The 23,960-nt window shown below is 45.6% G+C and overlaps 1 protein-coding gene across 3 annotated transcripts in view; it reads right to left on the reverse strand.

Moving 5' to 3' along the window:
• The window catches only part of rtkna (rhotekin a), a 64,394-nt gene that overhangs the window by 36,924 nt on the left and 3,510 nt on the right, over window positions 1-23,960 (reverse strand). Inside the window, exons 1-2 of one of the 3 annotated variants that reach the window (XM_080003180.1) lie at window positions 6,216-6,554; window positions 5,994-6,090 (exon numbers count right to left, since the gene is read on the reverse strand). The exons of 1 other annotated variant lie outside the window; for it this stretch is intronic. In XM_080003180.1, coding sequence (XP_079859306.1) covers window positions 5,994-6,089 — 96 coding nt within the window. In that variant the 5' untranslated portion in view covers window position 6,090; window positions 6,216-6,554. Of the gene's footprint in view, window positions 1-5,993; window positions 6,555-23,960 lie in introns of those variants that run through there. One more of the 3 variants, XM_080003179.1, reaches the window with a different exon arrangement.

Here is a 23,960-nt window from a genome sequence, read left to right on the forward strand (position 1 = left end):
CCCTAACCACCACCTGGGTGATATTTGGTACTGATGATATTTGGTATTTGGCTAGCCTTCGCCCTTTGCCCCCCCTCCACCCGGGTGGAGGGGGTCAAAGGGCTGTGGTCCCAGCCAGAAGGTGGAGGGCAGTTTGGGGAAAGGGCTGGGGGCCAGGGGGGGATTTGGGCTCAGTCTGAATGTTAGGTGAGGCCGGGAGCCAAAGCCGGACTGGATCGAGTACACTGAGGTTGTTGGAGGAATGGAAAGGAAAGCCTCGGGATTAGGGGGGGAGACGGTCTCATTGGGAGGGCGGTAGACCTCGGAGCGAGAGGCGGGGTCCTCAGAGGGAGAAGGGGGCTTGTGACATGGGTGTGGGAAGGACAAAACTGCCTTTATCCACTACCTCACTGACACAGTGCCACCAACTTGGCATGACTTGCTGGAACAACTGGGACAGAGCCGCACATGTTACCGATGCCAAAGTCAAACATAGACGCACACACTACTCGCTCATGCAAATGAAAAGATAAAGACAATGTGTACCCAAGTCTCAACTACAATCCAGGGCAAGAGACCTAATACACCAATCTAAATCTCTAGCGCTGTTAGAGAAGTTACAATATTAGCTTACTACTCCTTTAAGATATTTGTACTTGTACAGAAACACACTCAAGCAACCACACACACACACTGCTGAAGCCCAGCAGGGTGTAGTGTGCGATGAAGTGACCCGTTGTGGAGGAATGCGTTTTTGGCTCGGCCAAGCCTGTGTACTCTGAATCACCAGAGACCTTGTGCTGTTAGCTTTAGCAAACCTTCCGATGGACCAGGAGGACCGAGGCGAGCTCAGGTTACCCAAACAACCTTGCAACTGAACCAACATACACCAACAGATATGGACGCTCCTTCAGCCACACCGGGCAAATGACTGTGCTGCTCACATGTAAGAGTACGGACGATGGCAATGATCAATGAGCACAAGGATGAATGATTAAATTTGTCACAAGGAAGGAAGGAATGGTGGGAGGGGGGCATCATAGTGGAAACGTATGAATTAATAGTTTAAGGAAGGAAGACGGAGGAGATGAGGGAAGAAAGATAGCCGAGGAGGAAATCTGAGTAAACAGAAGAATGAATAGATTAAGGCGAGGATTGTTGCAAAGTATATGTCATGTTGAGCAGGAGTGCATGAAAACCAGGGGAGAGGAACTGTAATCAGTTATGTACTTTAGAGTTGTTATGTGGTTTACTATGTAGCATAAAATACTGCTGCTGCTTTATGTTCCCGTTACGAAGAGACTCCGCTTTGGAGCTATTTTCTGACGGATCAATAGTGCTTCCACAAAACCAGCAAACCGAATGGGAATGTATTGGCTTACAGTCGCAGCATAAACAGGGATTAACCGGTTTCAATTTCGCCTTCACCCTCTGACCCCTCTACCCCTACCATGTGCCCCGTTGACAATGGCGGATTAGTCTGTACGCAACAGGCTCACCGTGGTCACAACGCGGGAACCACTATTTAAAGCTATGGTGTACTACCGCCATTTCTGCGATTGATGTCTCATTGACATTTATTATTTGTTATATAGCATGAGTTAATTACGTGAAAACGTACACGCTGTGATATAATGGACAATGTGCTTCCTTTAGAGTTATTTACTGCGATCTCCACTGTATACTACTCAAAAGGAAACAATTATCATTGTGGACGGGGATTTCCTCTTTTGAGCACTTCCTCATGGCTTTTCCATTTTATTTAATTTCCTCCTTTTTGTGGAATGTTAATTCAGCTGACTGAGTGCTTTTTGGTGGCAGTGTTTAATTTTCCTCCCCGAAAGTTGAGCCTATAAATTCCTGCAAGTCTGAAACTATTGTCACAGGCTATGCGCTGGAAATGAGCTTTAAATCACTTTCTGTGACAAAGGATGATGCTTAGAAGGCTGCACATATGTTGCATAAGCAGCATTTACAATGTGGATACAGATGCTATCCATGCACAGCGACCACAAAACAGTTACCAACCAATTGTCCAAAAGTCACTTCCAATGGACCACAGTGAATACAGGGAAATGGTCGACAGCGCTGAACCTGTGATCGAGGATCAACGCTGCCTATTCAAAGAAGCTTCGTAAATACCAGCCAATGGACGGCTGAAGCCAGTGGCATCTAGAGTCTACAGAGGCATCCCTGGAACGACCATGGCTAAGTTTAGTGGCTTTGGGAGCGTGTGAGAGGTCAAACACGAGTCCCCGGTTGAGGCATCATGGCAGCTATGACCTGACCCGCCCACGGGAGCTCATGGTCAAGCAGGGCCCAAAGGTTGAGCTGCCGTGGGTGCGGCGAGACAGAGTCGATGCGGCGGTGTCCTCTGCTGGAGGGACTTTGATGGATCAGGTCCATACACGTTGGAAATCAGCTGCTCTACATTATCTTTCTGCTTGTCAACTTCTACCTTTGCAATGGCCTAACACCAACCTTATGTGATAAGGGATCGTAAGTGAAACTTTCTTACTTACTGACTGACTTCATTGATTAAATATTAGAGATTAATGATATTGTAGATTGAGAGTAATATAGATTATTATAGTTCTTATATAAGCGGCTTGCGTTGTGAACATTATTGAAGTGGCTGGACACACACAGTTTGAAATTATGTTAAATAAGTCATACTGAAAATATAAATTCTAACAATCTTTATTTAAAAAATGTGGGCGAACTACAGCGACGCTCTTAACAAACGGCCAGGGTTTGACCCTGACAGGGCCGAGATCTTGGTAATCCAGGCAGGTCTATCCAGGACAGTCACTAGTTTGCAGGCTATAATTAGTCCAGGGAGAAAGTGGCCTTCTAGGGCCCATTGGTCACCACTGGGGTAAATGTGACAGGAGGGATAGTGAGAGACATGGTAAACAGGACCAGGAAAAGAGGCGGTAAAGAAAAGGAAAGGAGACAAACAGGACATTCCAAAAGATGAAGCAAAGAAAAAGAAAAAGAAAATACTATATAAATAATCTAGAGTATGATAGAATAGATAGAATAGTGCAAAGAGCCTTGTGCAGCTTGTATCAAATGTTACATTACATTACATTAAGCAGACGCTTTTATCCAAAGCGACTTACAATTATTCAAACACCGACGGACGCAGCCATCAGGAGCAATTAGGGGTTAAGTGTCTTGCTCAAGGACTCTACAGCATGCAACCTTCAGATTACTAGATGACCAGCTCTACCTCCTGAGCTACCATCCCCTTACAGACTAGAGAAATAGACACCTATGTCCTTTTTAATGAAGAGGGGAAGGGAAAGGGACAGATCGTGTGCATAGAGGACCATGGAGTAAGGTAGTGGAAGACAGGAAAGAGATAAGTAAGTAGCAGAAAGAGCCAAGGGGCCTGGGAATATGTCCAACATAAAGGACGTAACCTCTAGTGCCCTGGAGACTAGACACTCCTGCCATGAACCTTCTCAGCTCAAATCCGGCCTCAAGACTCGACAGGAAATGCCCTGTGTGTCCATTAATGGCAAGTAGATTGTGTGACATCACGCCGTTGCTCCCAGTGGGAACCACATATTACACTGTGCCATTTCCTGTTTCCCATCAGTCAGTTCTCCTCCACTAGCTACTGGGGATTCCTGCATTCCACAGGCATGCGGCTTTACACTATATGCGTCGTTAAACTGTGTCTGACTAACGGCCTCACAAGAGAGGCTGGATCGAGGAGAAGGGAAAAAAAAACAGCACAGCAGAGCCAAGAACTCCAATTATAATTGGACTTGTTAAAACATGAACAGCAGAAAACAGACTTCCTACTGCGACTTACCTGAGTGCAAGTAACATCTCTCTCTGGCTCCCTGTCGCTCTTTCGCCCTCTCCCTCTCCCTCGCTCTCTGACACAGCAAATATACATGCCTGAGGAATGCTGACCAGTGCTTTGGGCAAGCCTGATTTCCTGATTATTTTTTGATAATATCAAACATTTTAGACTTTTTTTTTTTAAACACATAAGACATTGTTTTGCTGGTATAGCTCCATAAAGTGAGTTGACGCATGCCTGCCTGTGTGTGGGGGGGTTTGGATGGTGGGTGGGGTCCCCTTCCTGCTTCCAAATACACACACACACACACACACAGAAAGAAAAAGGCCTTTCAAATGTAATAACATCTTGTCCCGATGATCCAAAAGAACATTTTTGAAACAGCCCGGAGCAAAGACCTCCAACGGACGTTTGCTCAACGAGCCTCACTCTGCAAACACTGGCTGGAATTACAGTTACACCGCGAGCCGAGCACCTCTGCCACATACAAAGAATCCCTGTTTCTTCCGTCCACCCACCCAGGCAGAGGAGGGATGGCAGAGGGCGGGGAGGGGAGAAACACATAGAAAAAGATGGGGAAGGTAAAGCCAGAAAGTAAGCAGGGACAAGAACGTGTATGGAGAGGGTCAAAAATATACAAACTTATCCAAGCGTTATAACGCTCTCTTTGAATAACTCTTTAAGACCAGCTGGATCACTAGGATAGAAAAGGTGACATTATATTATGAAGAGGACCCAATATGCGGGTAACCTGGGGTCGAGGCCTTCACCACTTCTACCTAAAAGTACCCAAGTTTCGATTATAGATACTCTTTACTTAAGACCTAACATAAAAGGATGCTGAGACCACATTCAGTTTGTGTCTTCCGTAATTCGAAACAGTGAGTCATCAATGGCATCTTGACACGTTACTCCTCATTCAGTTGTTCAGACAAACTAGCATTTTTCATGCTCAGTCTGGAGCTGTAAACAAGTTCCCCTCCAATGAAAGGAGGCTCTGTGACAGAGTCCAACAAGATGATTGGTGATTATTGACTGTTGGGCAAGGGGACCTCGTGAGAGCTGCCTGGCGACAGATTGTGTTAGCAGATAATTGGAGGAGGGCCTGGGAATGTTGCAGAGATTGTTGGTTCCAGAGCCGAAAAAAAAAAAAAAAGGTATAAGTCCAGTTCGGCTGGGTGACCATGTGGATGCTGTGGGATTGGGATAGGTACGACCTAAAACCAACAGTTAAGCAACAGGCTACAAGTGGCTCTTGTTAGAGCCAGAAAAGTGATAAAACCCACATATAACTCCTAATATACACAAGCCATCAGTGATGCTACCTCTCTCACAGCCTGTAGTCCCTGAAGAAGGATCACACTGGAATTTGTTTTGTTGCCAGTGAGATGGAAACAGCCAGCCATACACACCCCTAACACACAACAGCTGCACTGCACGGAGCCAATATAATGGAGCCAGAAAAAAAAAGTATATAAAAATCCCTCTTTGATATTTCTGTATCATTTCCAATGGCCATGTGTATTCTGCTCCCCTTCTCCTCTATTGGGAGATGGACACATACTTCAGCTATTTCCTCTGGAACCGTTAAAAGCAAAGCAGCACAGGCAGGATTGGTCAGGAATCTAATTTAAAGTTCAGTCATAAATATTCCCATTCAGTCTCGACACAAAACAGAAAACTCCACACACGCGCACACGCCACACACACACACACACACACACACACACAGCTGTGGACTGGATGTGTGAACCCAGGTTGGAAGGGGAAAGATTGGGGGGAGGGCGGCATGCAGTGTTGTTTTCTGTTTGCTGTCAATGAGAGCTTTGCCATCTGTAGCTAGGAAGACCACACTAGTGTAAACTTGACCTGTCCCATAGGAAGAGTCTTCAACTTCCCCCCACGAAAACCCACCAGCACAGCTGTAAAGCTCGAGGAATTAACTGTATTAGTGGGGTCAATGGGGAATGACAGAAAATGAATCCTCTCTACTTGCTTCAAATTATACATACTCCTCATACATGATGCATAAAAAAATAGAAATAAAGAAAAGCGTCACACATCCCACAACTTTTGGTTCAGACTTTTAAAGATTAAACTGGTGAGTTTAACACCAACCCATACAGCTGAAATCATAGATAACTAACAAATAACACACATCACACTGAGGGTGTGCATACTATTTGTCAATTACCTGCAAACTGAGGGCGATCTGTCGGATGTACATCATGTTAAGGTCCTCCAAAATCCACAACTTCTCTTCCATGTTGGCGAATTTATCAATTGGCATCCTTTTGGCGAGATATCCACAAATTACAGGGGAGAAAAAAAGAAAACTACACGGGAAGCAACTCCGATCCCATTGGTATTGATAGGGGGTAAAAAAAAAAAAAATCACTACTAGGTACACACTGACCTCACACACTCGCTTTCATAATGAAGTGTATAGTTCCGTCGCTGAAACTTTGGACGCGCGTAAAAGCGCGTCTGGTCCGTGCGCTCAAAGCGAAGTCCTCATCCAAGAGAAAGTTTAGGGAGTATAAAACTCAGGAAAAAAAAGGAAGAAAAAACGCGCTAGAGTGGCGAGCGAGGGTCAGGATCGGAGTCCTTTGACAGCACACGGGTTACACTGCAACAACTCTGTAATAACCCTGTGGTAAATCAATTCCTCCAGCCGTGCGCGTAATATTCCTCTCCCCGACTTGGCTCCGGGTAACAAAAGCTCCTCTCACACACCCACAGCCGCAGCCACAGCCCTCGGTGGCTGAAAGAGAGAATGACCCTTTTTAAAGATGCCGTTCTGCTCTTTGTGTCCGTGTTGTGAATGCCTTCTGTCCCTCTCCCCACAAAGGGCATCGGCACAACTGCTCCAGTGTGCGCTCCCACCTCCCCAGCCCGGCAACCCCACCCACCCACCCACCCACCCGGGGAGCCAAATTAACCCACAGAGCGCCTCTGGCGATGGTAATGAACTAAAAAAAAAAAAAGAGAAAGGAAAACATAATAGAAAAGAGAGAGAGAGAGAGGGAGAGATTACTGTAGCGCAGACTCCACGCCCTGCAAAAAAAACACCTGAAAAATAAATAAATATCGCATGTAACCCGCTTACTCTTCACAGGATTAAAGTGGTAATCCGTACGATTATTTTGTAAAAATATATTTTTTTTAAATCTTATTTGGTACTTTTCTTTAGACAGCACTTTTTAAGAAACAGCAATTCAATTTATTTATGTTGTGCACTGTAGGTGCTCCTCTGTATGCCGTTTCTATTGTTGGTGGCGGGGTCCGCCTTTCTCAGCAAGAGGGCATAGATCGGGCATGTACAAGAAGTGAAAGGCAATTGCAAGGTGATTTTGAATTTAGCAATTAGTTGGTGTCAGTAAACTGTCGATATCGAACACTTGAAGTGATCAGAAGAATGCAAACTTAAGGAAAGTGACGTCGGATCCGAGGGTAAACCCTGACTTTGCACTTTCAAATGAGAATTCTGGGACTTTCACTACAATCCACCCAAAACAGACGGTTTTATGGATTGCCACTTTAAGTGGTGAAATTACAACCGTGTTGTGTGGCTTAGGTTGAAAGAGAGCCAAGCTAAAAAAAGAACATCACAATTACCCACTTCACATTATTTAACATGTGTTTGTGTAGCTGTAAGCCCTTAAATGAAACTTTAAACGGTAACAATTTGTGGGAAAGCCGGTAGCAGTGGGTCGCAAGGTCAGTGGGATCTGGAATAAATTCAAAGTATTTATTGAGTATTAAAAAAGAATATTTCATGTTTTCTCAACTTAAAATTGAGTAAAAAGGTACCACTTTGGTTGAGAAAACCTAAAAAATAAAAAATAAACAGAAACCACTCGAAGTCAATCCACTGACTCAAATCCAATGATTTTGAGAGGGAATGTACAATAATGAGGGTTTGGATCATAGTTTCTGCTGAAGATTTCCTCTGGGTCAGGCTGAGATGGATGAGTGCGGAGAGAAATGAGATTATGCATTCTAGCAATTATAACCTCTGTACCATCCTGTTCGAAAAAAACAAGCTGTTTTCTGTGGGAGGAGCCACCCTCCCGTGGCCCCGAGTTCGGTAAGGCTGGGGTTTGAGCACAAGTTACGGGATCTGTGAGCCAACAGCGTTTGGGTTCTGGGTTCTGTTGTATTTACTCCGTAACTTTCACTGATTTCACCTTATCAGCCCAGAAACATGCAGCAGAATGAGGGCTCTGTTATCGTCGCTGCAAGCGAGCGCACTACCAGAGAGCACAAGCATATACAGTATATTTGCACGTTGCTGTGGCGATATTCTCCTAAAAGACAGGTGCACACTCCACCAGGGCAAACTGAAAGAAGCGCCTCTCCTTCCATGAATTCAACGCCATCTGGTTATTCGCGTGGTCGCCCATGGTTGGATCGTAGAGTTTGTACCTGCGGACCTCTTCACACAACCTCCCTTCGGACGCGTCCAACTTGAATTACCTGAAACGCACGGCACGGACTTCAAGAAATTGGGAGGTGCCCGCCATCATGCAAAAATCGCCAAGCAGCGCTGTCACGAGCGCCGCTGTCACGAGCGCCGCAACGATGTCATTTACGCACTTAAGGACAATACGGCTATGGTGGTTGTAAACCACGCTTTATTTTTTAAATACTTACATTTGCATCGTCTGCAGTTTCATCACGGACAGTTGGTATTAATTTCTCTTTATAGAGTTTATGTTGAGTTACTCAACTGGAGGGCAGCTCTAATTAGAATGAAGCCCTCTGTGACTTCCATCAGGGCAGCGAAGCTGAACGGCTTGTTTTAGGACACGTTTTCTGAAACAGACAGCTCACATTAAAACGACTGGGTTGTCATATTTCACAGTTGCATGTGCACAAGCACTGAACGAGTGAGTTTTGCATCATAGGTCCGCTTTAATAACAGATGGGTATCTCTGTCCAAGTGCACCCCACAGGGTACACCGGAGAAATACAAAGGGTTTGTGGTGATAGCAGACATATACTCTATATGCTGAGGATAAAGGAGGCATGCTTATACATAGAAAGAGTTTGAGCGCTGTCTTGTGACTATGCCCCCAATCAGACATCTTGTTCTTTATACAATGATCAGCAGTTTTAGTCTGAGCGCTTTCAGACCCGTTTGCAGTCCTAAATCCCCATTCTGCACATGCAGGATAGTTATAGCAGATAAAGCAGATAAGTCTGTATCTAAGAGGGATAAATCAATATCTAAGAGTGGTTAGGGTAGGGTTGACTTAACCCTAATATACAAAAGTGGAAAATCACCCCATTTTGTCTTATCTCTACACACTGATGAGGAGCAAAGGGCTGTGGCACAGCCTCCGCACACCGCAAAACAACAAGATCAATAACTCAAAGTTTAGCACAATTCTCATGGTTATGTGTGCATAAAATTGTAATACATTGGTTATATGAGTTCATAAAAAGTAATTTAAAGAGTTCATGAAAACACCGGCTGAGGATATCTTCTTCGTTTCACTGTTATTCCCTTAACCACAGCAGGGTATAGACAGATATGGAAATTTGGACAAAAACAATAAAAAAAAAACCTTCTCAGTTTGGGGCCTAGTGCGTATCAAATAATATAATATTTGTTGCCCTCCCACTCAGGGTTGCAGACCCCTGATTCTCCTGCTTTGATTTACATCCAGAGACCGAAGTGAAAAGTAAACAGTGGAAACAAAGGAGGCGTTAAAAACCCATTCACTTGGGCAGTAGAGACAGGTCCGTCTGTTTCCCCCCCAGAAAAGCCTCCACCCTGCCGCTGTAAACTACACCGCAAATCATTGACAAAGAAAACAAGTACAAGTGATTTCATTTGTTGTTCAAGTTGAGGGGGAATGCGTGCGAGGGAGGTGTTGTTCACGGGAAAATGTTCTCGAAATCCGTGATGTATGACTGGTTTTTGCATTTGCTGTATAAATAGGGGCAAAAAAACCCACAACCTACAGTAAACTCAGACTGATATTCTGGAAAATGAGTTGCAGTGGCGGCACGGCTGCAATTCAACCAGACATAAACCTGTGGAATCGTATTTATTCTGGTAGTCTCATTGAGATCAAGATTTATTAAAAAATAAATAAAATAAATAAAAGTATTCACTAAATAGAGGCCTATAACATAATAATTTAAAAAAACAAACCAGAAAGGAATTTTAGGAATTAATTCGCTTAATTTCACTTTTTTTTTACAGCCCATGCCATAGAACGCAAAAGTCCAACTCCTGTACATGCACTCCATTAATTAATCCCAGTAAGAGGATACAAAACAGTTTGTTAATCCACATGGGGCTATTCCGTGTGATGCTTGAGCACAGAAAATTCACATAGTAGCAGAAGAAAATACTGGTTCTTTTTACAGGAGAAATCGGCTAACTCTCTTCAACTACGGCCCATGTGTGGTCACGAATGTCTAAATATGGACGCAGTTTATTGCATTACAGCATATTAGACCTATAATAGGTAACTGTACAAAAAACAAAAATCAAGAGTCACCCTGCGTACGATCTGAGCAGGGAATCTAATTCGCACACCGGCCCAGACGGTCTCTGACGACAGACAGCAGCCCAGTGGCCCAACAGAATGGGGAGAAAACACAGTTATTATCCCCACGCCCCGGGCTGGTGACTCGTTCAAACACAGAACGCCGTCGTTGTTGTTGTTGTTGTTGTCACCTGGCCGACCGCTGCCTGTAGGAAGCCCACTGCAGGTATTCGGGGGCTTTAGATTAGTAGTTAGCAGCTGTGACTGGGATGTTGCGATGCTTATGGTAATAGTACACTGGGAGATGGTGGTCCAAGGTGCCAGATGTACCAACTGGCTAACATTGGGTGTGTGTGTGTGTGTGTGTGTGTGTGTGTGTGTGTGTGTGTGTGTGTGTTTGTGTGCGTGCGAGGGGGAGGATACATGTCACAATCGGTTAATCCAAAATCCCATCAAGAGGTTAGATCAGGTATGGGTATGACTATGGCTCGGATTCCACTTCGGCTTTGAAAATGAAAAAGAGACGGGATTAAGAACATGAAACACTGAAAGTGAATTACATTTGACCCCCGCCTCCACCCCCCCCCCCACACCCTCAAATTCTTCTCCTTTTTCCCCCTCAGATCAACCCCAAACACGCCCTTCCAGCGTGGACTTTGCGGGAGACTCACACTTTTGCAGTAAAACCCAGTTATCCGTGTTACTTTTCGAAAAAAATCTTCCATTTAAAATGATCAGCTGGCTGGAAACCCAGAAATATTGAGCTGTGCAGGACTATAGTTGGAAGGGTTGACATTTTGACAGGTTGACTCTAAATATGCAATAAAGTTGAGTTATAAAATCCAAAAATAATATCATATATTAATGGGGTGTATCCTCCCCATGGAATGAGGCGGTGCGGAGGAGCCTGTACCAAAGAAAATGGACGATAATTCGAATGAAAATGTCATTAAAATGTTAAAGTACCTTCATGTGTTAGTCATGGGTGGTTAAAGCCGTCCCCAGTCTATCAGAGGGTGGAGGGCGTGGCCACAGAACAGAAAAACACAGAAAACCACAATCAAGAACCACGACCGTCATCTCTCGACCACATCTGAGAACCAAACTCCACCCAGGCCTGCAGCGTGGGCCAAAAACCTAAACATATAGAAACACACGCATAGAAAATTTCCAGTATTGGCATATGGCAAACACACACACACACCTAAAAATGTTTGTCACAAACGCAACAGGTCAAGGTCCTTCTCAACAGCCCGGTATCTCACAGGAAGGAAGGAAGTCACGCTGCCAAAAATACAGTGTAATCAACATTATTTTTATAATGGATTTATGGACCTGTGTACACTCAAATCCTGATCAAACAACAATAGATGAAAGATAAATGTGTCCTTGGTGGTTAGTGCCGCTCACGCGTTGGGCAATGGGGGAACACGGGAAATGGGAGGAAAAAAAGAAAACACTGTCAAAGCTCAATGAAACGTTACACGCCGTCTATGATAAAATCTATGAGCCGACCATAAGGACACACAGTGATTCACAGAGGAGATAAAGCATCCCGTATGATTCCTTCTGACGTGTCGAAATGGCACGATCGTCTGCTAGACCGACAAACACAGAAACCGCCAACGGCTTCAATCCCCAGTGATCAAGTGGGGAGGAAAACCAGCGTGCAGCGTCTGCATGTAGCAACTTCACAATGACGTGGCTGCGTCACGGTGGGCGTGAGACAACACCTGCTCGACCCGATGACATCACAAGATGTATCATAGCCAGAGGGACTATGATACATACCGCCCCGGAGCGACGGTCGGCCCCGAGTTACACGGTGTGACAAATATCTGCTGACAGCAACACAGTTATAACTCAGATGGAGGGAGACGGTGTGTAATCACAGGGCAGATCTCATCACACCGACATGGCTCCAAGAGTTCCATTCCTTTACGTCTGAGAGTTGGGGCTGCCTGTCACTCACTCACACACACACACACACACACACACACACACACACACACACACACACACACACACACACACACACACACACACACACACACACACACACACACACACACACACACACACACACACACGTTGTGATGCATATCCCACTCCGCCCAACCGTCTGTCAGAGGTTGTGCAATGCTGGCGGCAAGGGTGCTAAGAAACACATTTAGAAGGTATTGAGTCATGGAACCAGCCATTGGAAACTCGTAAATAAATAAATAATAAATACATAATAAAACAAAAGGGATGAAACCAGATGTGCTCAGAAATGATGGAGGAGAAAGGTTGCTCATCACTGACAAATCTTGCAAAATGAGAAATGGAGATCGTTTTAGTTTTGTTATTTGAAATACCTGACCATTGACACATGATAGATCTCTCCAAAAAGGCCACCGGTGCTGGAAGCAGAAGGACAGGCCTGGGCTTGTGCACTACTCCTTTATTCAAACAAAAACACACTTCCCATATTGGCACAGTTCAATGATACACTATTGCCGTTCGCAGAACAAGTTGGCACCTTCCCAAAAATCACTGCTGACTTTCTGGGGCCAACCCCCCAAGAGATCGCACACGCACCATCCCATCACTCCCAGGAAGCAATGCAGCTTAAGAACAATTTTAACGAGGTCATTAAGGAAATTAATCCAGATTGATTTCTACTTACTGAACAGCCGTGCAGAATCACCTACGTTACGATCTAAGATTGATGACTCATCATCTTACACCTTCTTTTATATCAAATATGGTTTTTAATTTACATTTGGCGGACGTTACTGGGAGTGGTGAAACTCAGAAGACATAACATGGACAGTTTAAAGTACTGCACTGCTGCAGGATCAGAGGACGCTGCAAGGGCGCCCCCCGCAGGCTGTTCTGCGAACTGCAGGATGTGATTCCCAATTTTGTTTGGAAAACATGATTTCGATGAGGAGACTAAAAAAGACAAACAAACAAAGAAAAAAAAAAAAATTGAAAGGCGTCGCCAAGTAAAACCCTTGAAAGGCGTCGCCGAGTAAAATAATGCAAAACTGAAACAGGGCCGAGCACGACTCTGCAAAATTGCTTCCAGAAACAATATTGTCTTTTTTCCACACCGACTGTAATCACACACGCTGGAGATGAGCTGCAGAGTGCGAGGAAAGCGAAGCCAAACAACAATAAACACTGGCAGGTGAGTATAATATCAAATGAATGTAATATCGGAAAAATCAGCAGGGAGAGAAGTTCGGGAGAAATTGTTGCGAGAAATTCAAATTAGATTACTCATGTCCAACTGTTTGGTGAGTGTGTGGTGTGAGCTGAATGTGATACTGAAGCATACACACACACACACACACACAGTATGTAATTTTTCTACCTGGGTTAATCATGCATTCAAATGAGCTAGTTACGGCACATTGGTATGCAAGGCCAAATAAAGTACATCGGAATGGGACGGAAATCCAGCTGAGATCAGGCAGCAGACCCCCTGCAAACATAAACACACACACACACTCAAATACACACACACACACACACACACACACACACACACAAACACACACGTGCTAAAACACAGACATGTACACTCTGAAACACACACATACACAGACACTCACACACACACACAAACATACTAAAACACACCCGCACACACGTACACACACACATTTACATCCCCATTGAAGCACATAGACAAACACACACAGAAACAATGAAACACACATGATGCACACACACAAACATACTAAAACACACCCGCAATGAAACACACACACACACACACACACACACACACACACACACACACACACACACACACACACACACACACACACACACACCTACCTGCCTGGGAGGGGGGCGTTTAGGAAGCATTGTGCAGAGCAAACAGTGTTAAACATGATAAAGGAATGCAGGAACAATACGGCAGCACCTGAAAACACAAAGGCGGCCGCTCAAGCAAAGTCAGCAAACATGTTAAAACGCAGGCACGCACACGGGGCTTAGCACGCCGAGCAGGGAGGGCAGACGCCCATTAAATGACCCATCTGCCTCCCACAAAAGACAACAGATGCGCCACAAATGCGACATGGACAACAGCATTATGGGTCGTCAAGACCCCCTCGTCCTTTATCCCACACATGTAACCTTTTGCTCATACATACTGCAAATGTTTAGATTTGTGCAGGAACGGGAATGTGCAACATGTTCTCTCACACACACACACAGACACACACCACATTCCTCTGTATAGATTTCTTTCCTTGCATTCCTCTGAGAGGGGGCCCTCACACCATCAATATATTTCACGATGCAGCCAGGTACGTGACCTGCGGGGAGGGGGGTGAAAGCCTCTTTGTTCAGAGAGGGAAAAAAATAGACGCAAACATGCAAGGGAGGGAGAGGTAGCACAGGTAAGGGAGGCTGACTGAGACAAATCTGTGATTGCTCAAGCGACTCAGTGACTCAGACTCAGTGAATTCAACGGCTGTTTCGTAAAGTGAAGAGGATTATTATTATGACACAACTATTATATACCGGTAATCACTTGATCACTATCATTTTGTGGTTTTGTGGGATTCAGAATCACATCTTTCCATCCAAATGTCAAGGGACTTCTTAACGAATGTTAGAAATGTCTATTAAATAGAATATTGATCGGCACTATAATGCACTATAATGAGCTTACACTATGACAGTGTACCAACAATAAAAAATGACTTAAATTGTTAGTCACAACTATTTGTATGGCAATTAATCATTGACTGCAATGTCATGAGTGTAACAGCCCCAGTTTCAGGATTACGTAACAAATTAAAAGCTTGTGTGGTGATAGGTACACCGAGTTTAATTTAAGTGTTGATAGACTTTTTATCTGTCCGCCTTTCATAGTCAAAGAGTATGAGAATGAAACAGAATAAACCGCTACATCGTGTCACAAGATTCTGTCACTCAGCAAAATCAAAATCACAAAATCAAATTTACAGAAATGAAATGGGTTTTTCCAGGAATCCAATCGCTTCCGACACCTGCCCGCCGCCCCCTTCCACTTCCCCCACCGCCAACCCGAAAGTCCCTAATGTTCTCTCAGAGAATGACAAACGGTCTCCTTAATGACTCTACGCCACTTTATTTTTAATTATCCAAGAAATAATGAGCGAGGGAGAGGACAGAGTGGAGTGGAGTGTAAATGTGAGTCTAATGTCATAATATTTGTTCTAATAACCTGAAAAGGAGCATGCCCATCAAGCATTTGGGACCCTAGAAACTTTGTGTGCATAGTGATGTCTGTCCACAAAGGCTATAATGAGGGCAAGACTTCTGTGATAAGTCAAGAGGTGTGACAACAGCTCTAAAGGCCGGCATTACTTTCTATCGGCTACCAGGGAATCCCGGTCTGTCAGCACATAGCGCAGTGTGCCAGGTCATCCTTAATGTCTTAATAGGTAAAAAAAAAAAAAAGGAAAACAGCGGCAGATTTAGAAATAGCGGGACAGAAGGACAACATTAAAAAAACAGATCACTAAGGAATCTGACATCAGTCTGCTGCGTGTAACAAAGGAGGCCGCTCTCTCTATGCTGGATCAGGAAAATAGGTTGGCGTCACGCTAGACAAATAGGAGACCCATTTTCCCAGCTATTTCAGGGTACCTGAGCCACAGAAGCGCCCTTTGGCCTAGATAGTGTTTCTCTACTGGGCTATTGCAGGGACACCAACAGAGAGCGATAAAGCCTTAGACAGCCAGGTAATTGGTCCGTCACGCTCAAGTGTTTCTAATACTCCAATTTGTTTTCGGAAACAACACCCATCCTAATTTCTCAGTAATGAAAGAACTCGCACAGTCCAGTCTCTCCACTTCTGTAGAAACTGTGTTTATTAGGGTCCAACGAGGCGACGCATGCGTGCCGGAGGTTTACGTTCATTGATGAGAGCTATGCACTAGTCTTGAAACTCACTCACTCACTCTGCTAAGTGGTTTAAAGGTGTCTTTATACTACTAACTTCTAAATGAATGGGTGCCATTTTGGAAAGCTTGCTTTGGGGAAATGGTTCTCAATACCCAACACGACATAGGGACACGGGAGTAGAAAGCGTCGTTAAGGGGTCTAATCTGCGATACTGTGTTATTCGACTTTTATCCACTTGAACGGCCAAGGTAGCAACTGGATGAGACAGGCTCAATGACGCATGAGTGGAGCTTCCCATCTGGGAGTGTTGGAAAGTGTCCAGTGATTACACCACCTTGATTTGATGTGTCTGTTAACTTAGGCACCGCCCACGACAGCCAGACTCAGGACGGTGCTTGTGCACCCAGCCTGGCTGTGTCTGTGAAAACTCAATGGACCTTAAAGAGAGGAAACGTCGCCACTTAGTCACTGTCTCAGTTATGAGATGTGCTTGATTGTGTGCGTTAGTGCATGTGCCTGTCTGTGTGTGAGTGCAGAAAACAGAAAATGACTGCACGGGGGGGCAAGGGGGACAGCGATCAGCCCTACCCTTTGTGTCTTGGGTCCAAATATGTACTTTTCAAGGGGCGAATCACGTTGCCTGCATCTATCATCTGGCCAAAGAAGGGCTGCCCTGACACCAATTTAACCAATATCACCACAGAAGACACATATGTAAAAAAAATATTCATTGTTTGTGCCCTCCCCTAGTGTCCTGTCTACCATGGACCCTGTCCTGGCGATTCTTTCCACTAGGGCCCTGTCCATAGCCCTGGTCGTTTCTACCACTAGTGCCCTGTTCACCATAGCCCTAGCCCCCTTTGCCCCTAGCACCCTGTCCACCATAGGCCTGGCCCTCTCTGTCCTTGGTGCCCTGTCCACAATAGACCTGGCCCTCTCTGCCCCTAGTTCCCTATCCACCATAGGCCCTCCCTGCCCCACGTGCCCTGTCCACCATAGTCCAGGCCCTCTCTGCCACCAGTGCCCTGTCCAACATAGTCATAGTCATAGTCAACATCCTGGCTTGTCCTTCCTTCGGGGGCACAGCCAGGAGCAGTGGGCAGCATTCGTGGACGCGCCCGGGGACCTGGTGATGAGTATCCATCGCTGGTCAGACGATGATGTGTGCATGTTTTTGGTGGGGGTCCTTACTGACGTTAGGGGAAACCCCATGTGAGCACGGGGAGAACATGCAAACTCCACACAGAAAGGCTCCTATTTGGGAGATAACCCGCCGGAGCACGGTGCCAACAGCGGCCCAGGCGGGAATCGAACCCAGGACCTTCTTGACAATGCACAGCTATTACTTAGGGAAATCAGAAGGAATAGGAAGAATGGCAGAGTGTTTTGGACTCATTTGTTATTTGATAGTCTATGGCTCCATGGACGGGCCCTTTCTGGGGCCTGTCTGCGCACGCCACTGGTGAAGAGTGTGGAAACGGTAGTAAGCGTAAGCGTCTGTCAGGCACATGCGACAGGCCCGCACTATTTCTGACTCATTTCCTCCCTGTGTGTGGGCAGGTATGCTTTGCATCCATCTCCATTAAACCTTGCTTCCGAATAGAGCGTCTGTAACCAACATGCACGCATAGGACACGTGTGGTTGGGTGACGGCTCATTTACAGCTTCAGAAACAGACTCTCAGCTGTTGAGCTGCACCCTGCCATCAACTATCACACATACTGCAGACCATTGGCCACCGCATTCCAAGGCCACTTTGTGCGTTGATATGCGTGTGGGCCTGGCTGTCTAAACTTCACTTCCAGCTTCCACTTCTATGCATGTTTATTTGAAGCATGCGTGAAGCCATGGAAGTAAACCCTGACAGGATTGGATGAAATAATTGTGTTCTTGGAACGCTTTGAGTCGGAAAAAAAAAACAGAATTATCCCCCAAAAAGGAAAGGGAGAAATCAATTCCAGAGTCTAAAATGTCTGAAATGAACCGAGCAGCACTGTGAATCGGATGTGACCATCGCTCTGTCCAACCGTAACATCAGATTAGTTCCCCACTGTACCTGCGCTCAGTGACACTTTGATAAGAGATGCCTGAGATGGAAAGGAACAGGGCACTGACAAGCGAATCAGCACAGGAAGACAGAGTGTTGGTGGTGCCAAATACCGTGAGTGTGTGTAAGCACTTAGGCCATTATCGGAATTGAGAAAGAAGAGGGAAAAAAAGGCCTTCAGGACAAAACAGACACAACATAACAACAAGGCGATCGATCTAAACAACTGTCAGCTCTTCATCTCACGACAGAGAACAGAACATTTACCATGGAGACCAGCAATTTATGCATGGAGACTTTGAATAGGCATTGCATGAAACAGAGGGGGGGCTGCTGAGTACCAACTATCTCTCCCCTGGAATAGTGCCCTGAAAAGACTGCGAGGGGAAAAAAAAAAAAAAATGCAATTCCCGGCAACACAGGCATATAATCCCCTGGCAGCTTTCATCACCACAGAGGTCTCCTGAAGAAGGCTGCGGGTCAACACACCAAAACTGGAAAGTGGAATACTTTCTCTTCTTTAGTTTTTTATTTAATTTTTTTACCTGTGCTGTCAGCGGGCTTGACAAGGTATTTGTATGCCATTGCATCAAGACAGCATTAATCTGCAACTCGAGTTGAAATTCTCAACCGGCAATGCAACTCTTTATTAATCATCAAGCACTGCTGGCAAAACTGTGTCCTGTGGACGACCTGTGGAATGACAAGAGCACAGCTTTTTTATGACAGACCTCCACCAATCCCCCTCTTTGAAGAACGATTTCGCCACATTTTGATCTATCATCATTACTTCTCCCAGAGGGCGAAGGACAATCACCACGGGTTAGGCAGATAAACAGAGAGAAGCAACAATATTTTCTGTACTTGAAAAACACAACCATAGAAACATCAGACGACGACATGTATTTGACAAAACATGATTATTAAATCGACGAAAGCTGGAACAGCAATTAGGGCACGTGGCCTTTTTGTGTGATAGCTATGGCAGTAAAGGAGAGAAAGGGAGAAGGATGTAATCAGAAGGGTGTTCGGGGCCGTGTTTGAGGCAGAATTTAGTCGCGTGTGTGTGTGTGATGAGTCGACCCGTGTGTGTGTGTGTGTGTGTGTGTGTGTGTGTGTGTGTGTGTGTGTGTGTGTGTGTGATTTGTCCACCGGTGAATGCACAGGAATTGTCCCAATTAGTTCTGGTGTATGGGGTCAGAACTATATCGTAGCGCCTCCAAGCAGTGGACAAGGCCTTGCAGCCACCCACGAGTCCTGCAGCCGTATAGACCCCACGACCTCAAGAAAGCTCAGAGCACAATGCATCACAGGAGCCAGGAGCCCGCGGAGCAAAACCCACGCATGACCCTGAGATCCACAAACCAGTCCCAGAGAGCACCCCTGCACCTGACCTGGGGCGAACTGAGTACCGCCATCGCCCACAGACATCCAGATATGCGGCTGCTCCACAACTGCCGGCACCCGCGGCACCTCCAGCAGAGAAGTCAAGCAGCAGGAGTAAGGCCGACTGCCGCCTCCCGCACCGCAACCTCCATCTACAATGGCGAGCAGCCACCAAGGGGCCCTGGAAAGCACCCGCCAGCGCTCTCCGCAGCCCCGCCGGGTCGCAGCAGAAATCACTGGGCACCAGGGGCAATCTGCCAGGACCTGAACACAGCCAGCAGGGGGCCCACCCGGTCTCCCCCCTGCCAACCAAACCCCCACACCAACCCACCAGTGGACTAGAAGAAGAAGAATAGAAGAAGAATCTTTTTTAATTATCACACAACACACCACACTACAACACATGCACACACACACACACACATGCACATGCTTTGGATGGTGGTGGCTGAAATGTGGTCTCTGCATTTAACCCATCCTGGCTTGTCCTTCCTCCGGGGGGGCAGCCAGGAGCAGTGGGCAGCATTCATCGACGCGCCAGGGGACCTGGTAACGAGTGTCCATCGCTGGTCAAACGATGATGTGTGCATATTTTTGGTGGGGGTCCTTACTGACATTAGGGGGAGGAAACCCCATGTGAGCACGGGGAGAACATGCAAACTCCACACAGAAAGGCTCCTATTTGGGAGAAAACCAGCCCGGGGCACGGTGCCAACAGCGCCCCAGGTGGGAATCTAACCCAGGACCTTCTTGCTGTGAGGCAGCAGTGCAATGCACTATTAATATCAGTTCTGTCTTGAACTACCGGATCCACCGACTCCTTGCATGGACATTCCTTAATTCATCCTGTACAGAACCACAAATGTTGCATTGACTTTTCATTTAAATATAAATGTATCATATGGTGTAAATATTCTTACATTCTTTACTTTATAATTCATTTTTTATATTCTTACAACTCTATCCCCTACCCACGTTCCCTACTGTAACACCCAAATTTCCCCGCTGGCAATCAATAAAGCACTTTCTTATCTTAGTTACAAGATCATCCCCATATTGATCCAGACAGACATTAAATAAGACGGATATTGTACAAGTGGGAAATAAATGATTCTTTGTTCATTTTATTTTCTCTGCCAGCCATCAGAAAAACATTTTGCAGAGTAGTCTTCCTTTAAATAGGGCATTTCACGTGATTTTCACTAAAAGTCAGCGCGATAAACACAGTTAATCATTCACCAGATAAAATCCCCTACAGCATACCAGGAAGGCCTCAGAGCACAAAGCTTTAGCAACAGTGCCTTGTCTGAGAGGAAGGATTTCCTGGCATGGTCCCAGTTCCCCCTGCAGTGTTCTTCGGGCTGGAGAGCTCTAGAGGTTGTCACATACTGAGAATTTAAAGAGACCCCCATTGCAAAACACCACACTCATTTATTGCACATCGCCGCTCCTGGATCCTTCACATAAAGAAACATCATCCCTAGTATGTGTCTCTATTTTTTTTTACCCTCAAAATCTTAAAAATACGGCTGAGAAACTCTGGTGTCTTAACTTGTTGGTGAAATCCAGTATTCTATGTCTATTTTTAAACCCCCCCTCGATGGTCTTGCCACTCTGCTAGTTTCCCTAACCCTTTCATGCCTGCAGGACAGGGCCTCGATTGGGCTGCCGGAGCTCAAAGTGGTGGTTCATTGTTCTCTGGGTACACAGAGCCGCCTTGAGAAGGGAACCTAAGGGAACATTTTGGCAGTCCTTGGAAATGGGTTTGTGCTACCGCGATCTGCCCCTCTGTGGTAATAGCGTTACCCTGGTAACATCGATGTAAACTCTTATAGCCATGCTACCCAAACGCTTTGAAAACCCCAACAGTCCATGCATCTGAAGATCTGCAGGAACCACTGGATTTGGCTTTAGGCTGAGGAGAAGTTTCACATTGATATCATGTCCGCTAGAAGAGACAAAGACATTCGATCAACATTGGTGCGTTTCTGTACTCTCGTTTTAGTAAACTTCTCGTTGTTGACGTCATCTTTCACACTGCAAGTTGGTTCCAAAGCATAAGTATGCGTTAAAGCATTATAGCCTAAAATGCTCAACTGTGTTTTTGTCATCAATTAGTAACTCTTTTGACCAAGATATCCCAGCATTCATTTCAATAACAATGTTCCAACACCTGACCAAGTGCAAACTTGGCAGACATACTTTCCAAAATCAGAACACTGCGCTTTGGGTGCTCGGTTCTTGGTGTTACCCTATAATCTTTCTACTGCTCCAAGTTCAGAGAAGACGAGAAGCATTAGATTTAACCGCAGCTTGAAGGAAACGTTGAATTAGCCGCAGAAAAACAACAAAAAAAAATAAACTTTTCAACTCCTGTAGTTTCCACTATATGGGTTTTGACAAGGCGCCACATTCCTTTTAGAGTGGCTGAAAACACAGTGAGCAGATGGAACACCCATGGTATTTAAAAATACATCTGGAGGCAACAAGCTCCGTTAAGGGGTGATTCAGGCAGGATCTACTGGGGTGGAGGAGAGAGGAGAACCCAACCACACTAACCACAGCCCGGAACTTGTGCAGCTTTTTAAACTCTTTTAAATCGGTGTCCCACTCCCAGGCCCCGCCAAACACTCCTTGTACGTAAAAGAGTGTGGGTGGAAGGGCGTGACACACACACACACACACACACACACACACACACACACACACACACACACACACACACACACACACACACACACACACACACACACACACACACACACACACACACACACACACACACACACCTAATTACTTCCTGGCCCTGCTGGGCTGCAGGTGGCCATAGCGGTGTACTGCACTTGGATGATGAGACGGTGGGAGTTAAACATAAATGGCAAGAAGTTAAAGATCGAGAAAGAGACATTCCATCGTCACCCGCTGTAAATGACCACTCTTTCCCGGGCTGCTGCGGCATGCCGGGTGGCTTCAGCTGTCACAGCACACGGAGAGAGGACGGAGAGAGAGCGAGAGGAGTATGAAGAAAGCAGATCTCTTGGCTGCACCCATTGAGAGAAGCAGCGGAGGCAGTTGGAGAACAGATTACCAGACAAATAATATAAATTCTGGAAATAATGGCCCTGTCTGATGCCTATTCATTCTGTTTTTGTGTTTGTTCAAAACAAACAAACACACACAGACACAATAAGACACATACGAATGTAAAGGAAATCCGATTGGCTAACCCAGACAGATATACATTGTGTTTCATTGTGTTATATTGCCACACACACACACACACACACACACACACACACACACACACACACACACACACACACACACACACACACACACACACACACACACACACACACACAATAATGGATTCAGGTCAGGTCATGCCCTGATCTCCCAGTATTCATTTTGTCTACCTGGATGATATCCTTATCTTCTCCAGATCTGAGCCATGGCCATGTCAATTGTGTTCTCACATGGTAAAGCCTCTGACGCCGCACAAGTGACATACATAGTATATCAAAATCCACCTTAATTTGCAAAATGTAAACTTGTTCACCTCACCTTATGTTGCCCCTGCGCGGTAGCAGCCAAATATTGTAATAATACATCCGTAAAGCAGTTCTGCCGCTGACTTGCAACATAGGGATACTGCTTTACGCCAATATTTTACGACACGGGGCTCTACACTACTTGCATGGCGGAACACAACCCTTGGGGAAATTACTCATTTGATGGATTATAAAAACATTTGGTCGTCTGCTACTGTGCAGTGGCAACATAAGGTGAATTAAAGCTTACATCTTTAATTTTGCAACATAAATTTATACCATGGGCACAGTATTACAGGGAAGGCTTACGGTTGCTCGATACAGCATTATGCCTTAAAACAGTATACCGTTAATTCCCTAGTCTGGACTGACCACAAGAACCTTGAATACATCCGGTCAGCCAAGCGGCTGAGTCCCAGACAGGCCAGGTGGGCACTGTTTTTATTTATTTATTGATTCGATATGATATATGCGGTATGAAAGGGAAAACCCTTTCATACCGCCCAGGATCTAAGAACACCATACCTGATGCCCTTTCTCGTGTCTACCAAGTTGAGGGTCATCCTTCACAGCCAGAGGAGATTATGCCACGATCCTGCCTGGTCGGTGTGGTCACCTGGGAGGTGGAGCAGAAGGGATTCTCTTTCTAACAACCCATCTCCCAGCACTTGCCCTGATAACCGCCTTTTTGTGCCAGCAGATGTACGCTCTCAGGTTCTGCAGTGGGGACACTCCTCCTGGTTAGCTTGCCATCCAGTGGTTACCAGGACTCTCTC

Source organism: Zeus faber (assembly GCF_960531495.2).
Source record: "Zeus faber genome assembly, chromosome: 7".
NCBI lineage: Eukaryota > Metazoa > Chordata > Actinopteri > Zeiformes > Zeidae > Zeus > Zeus faber.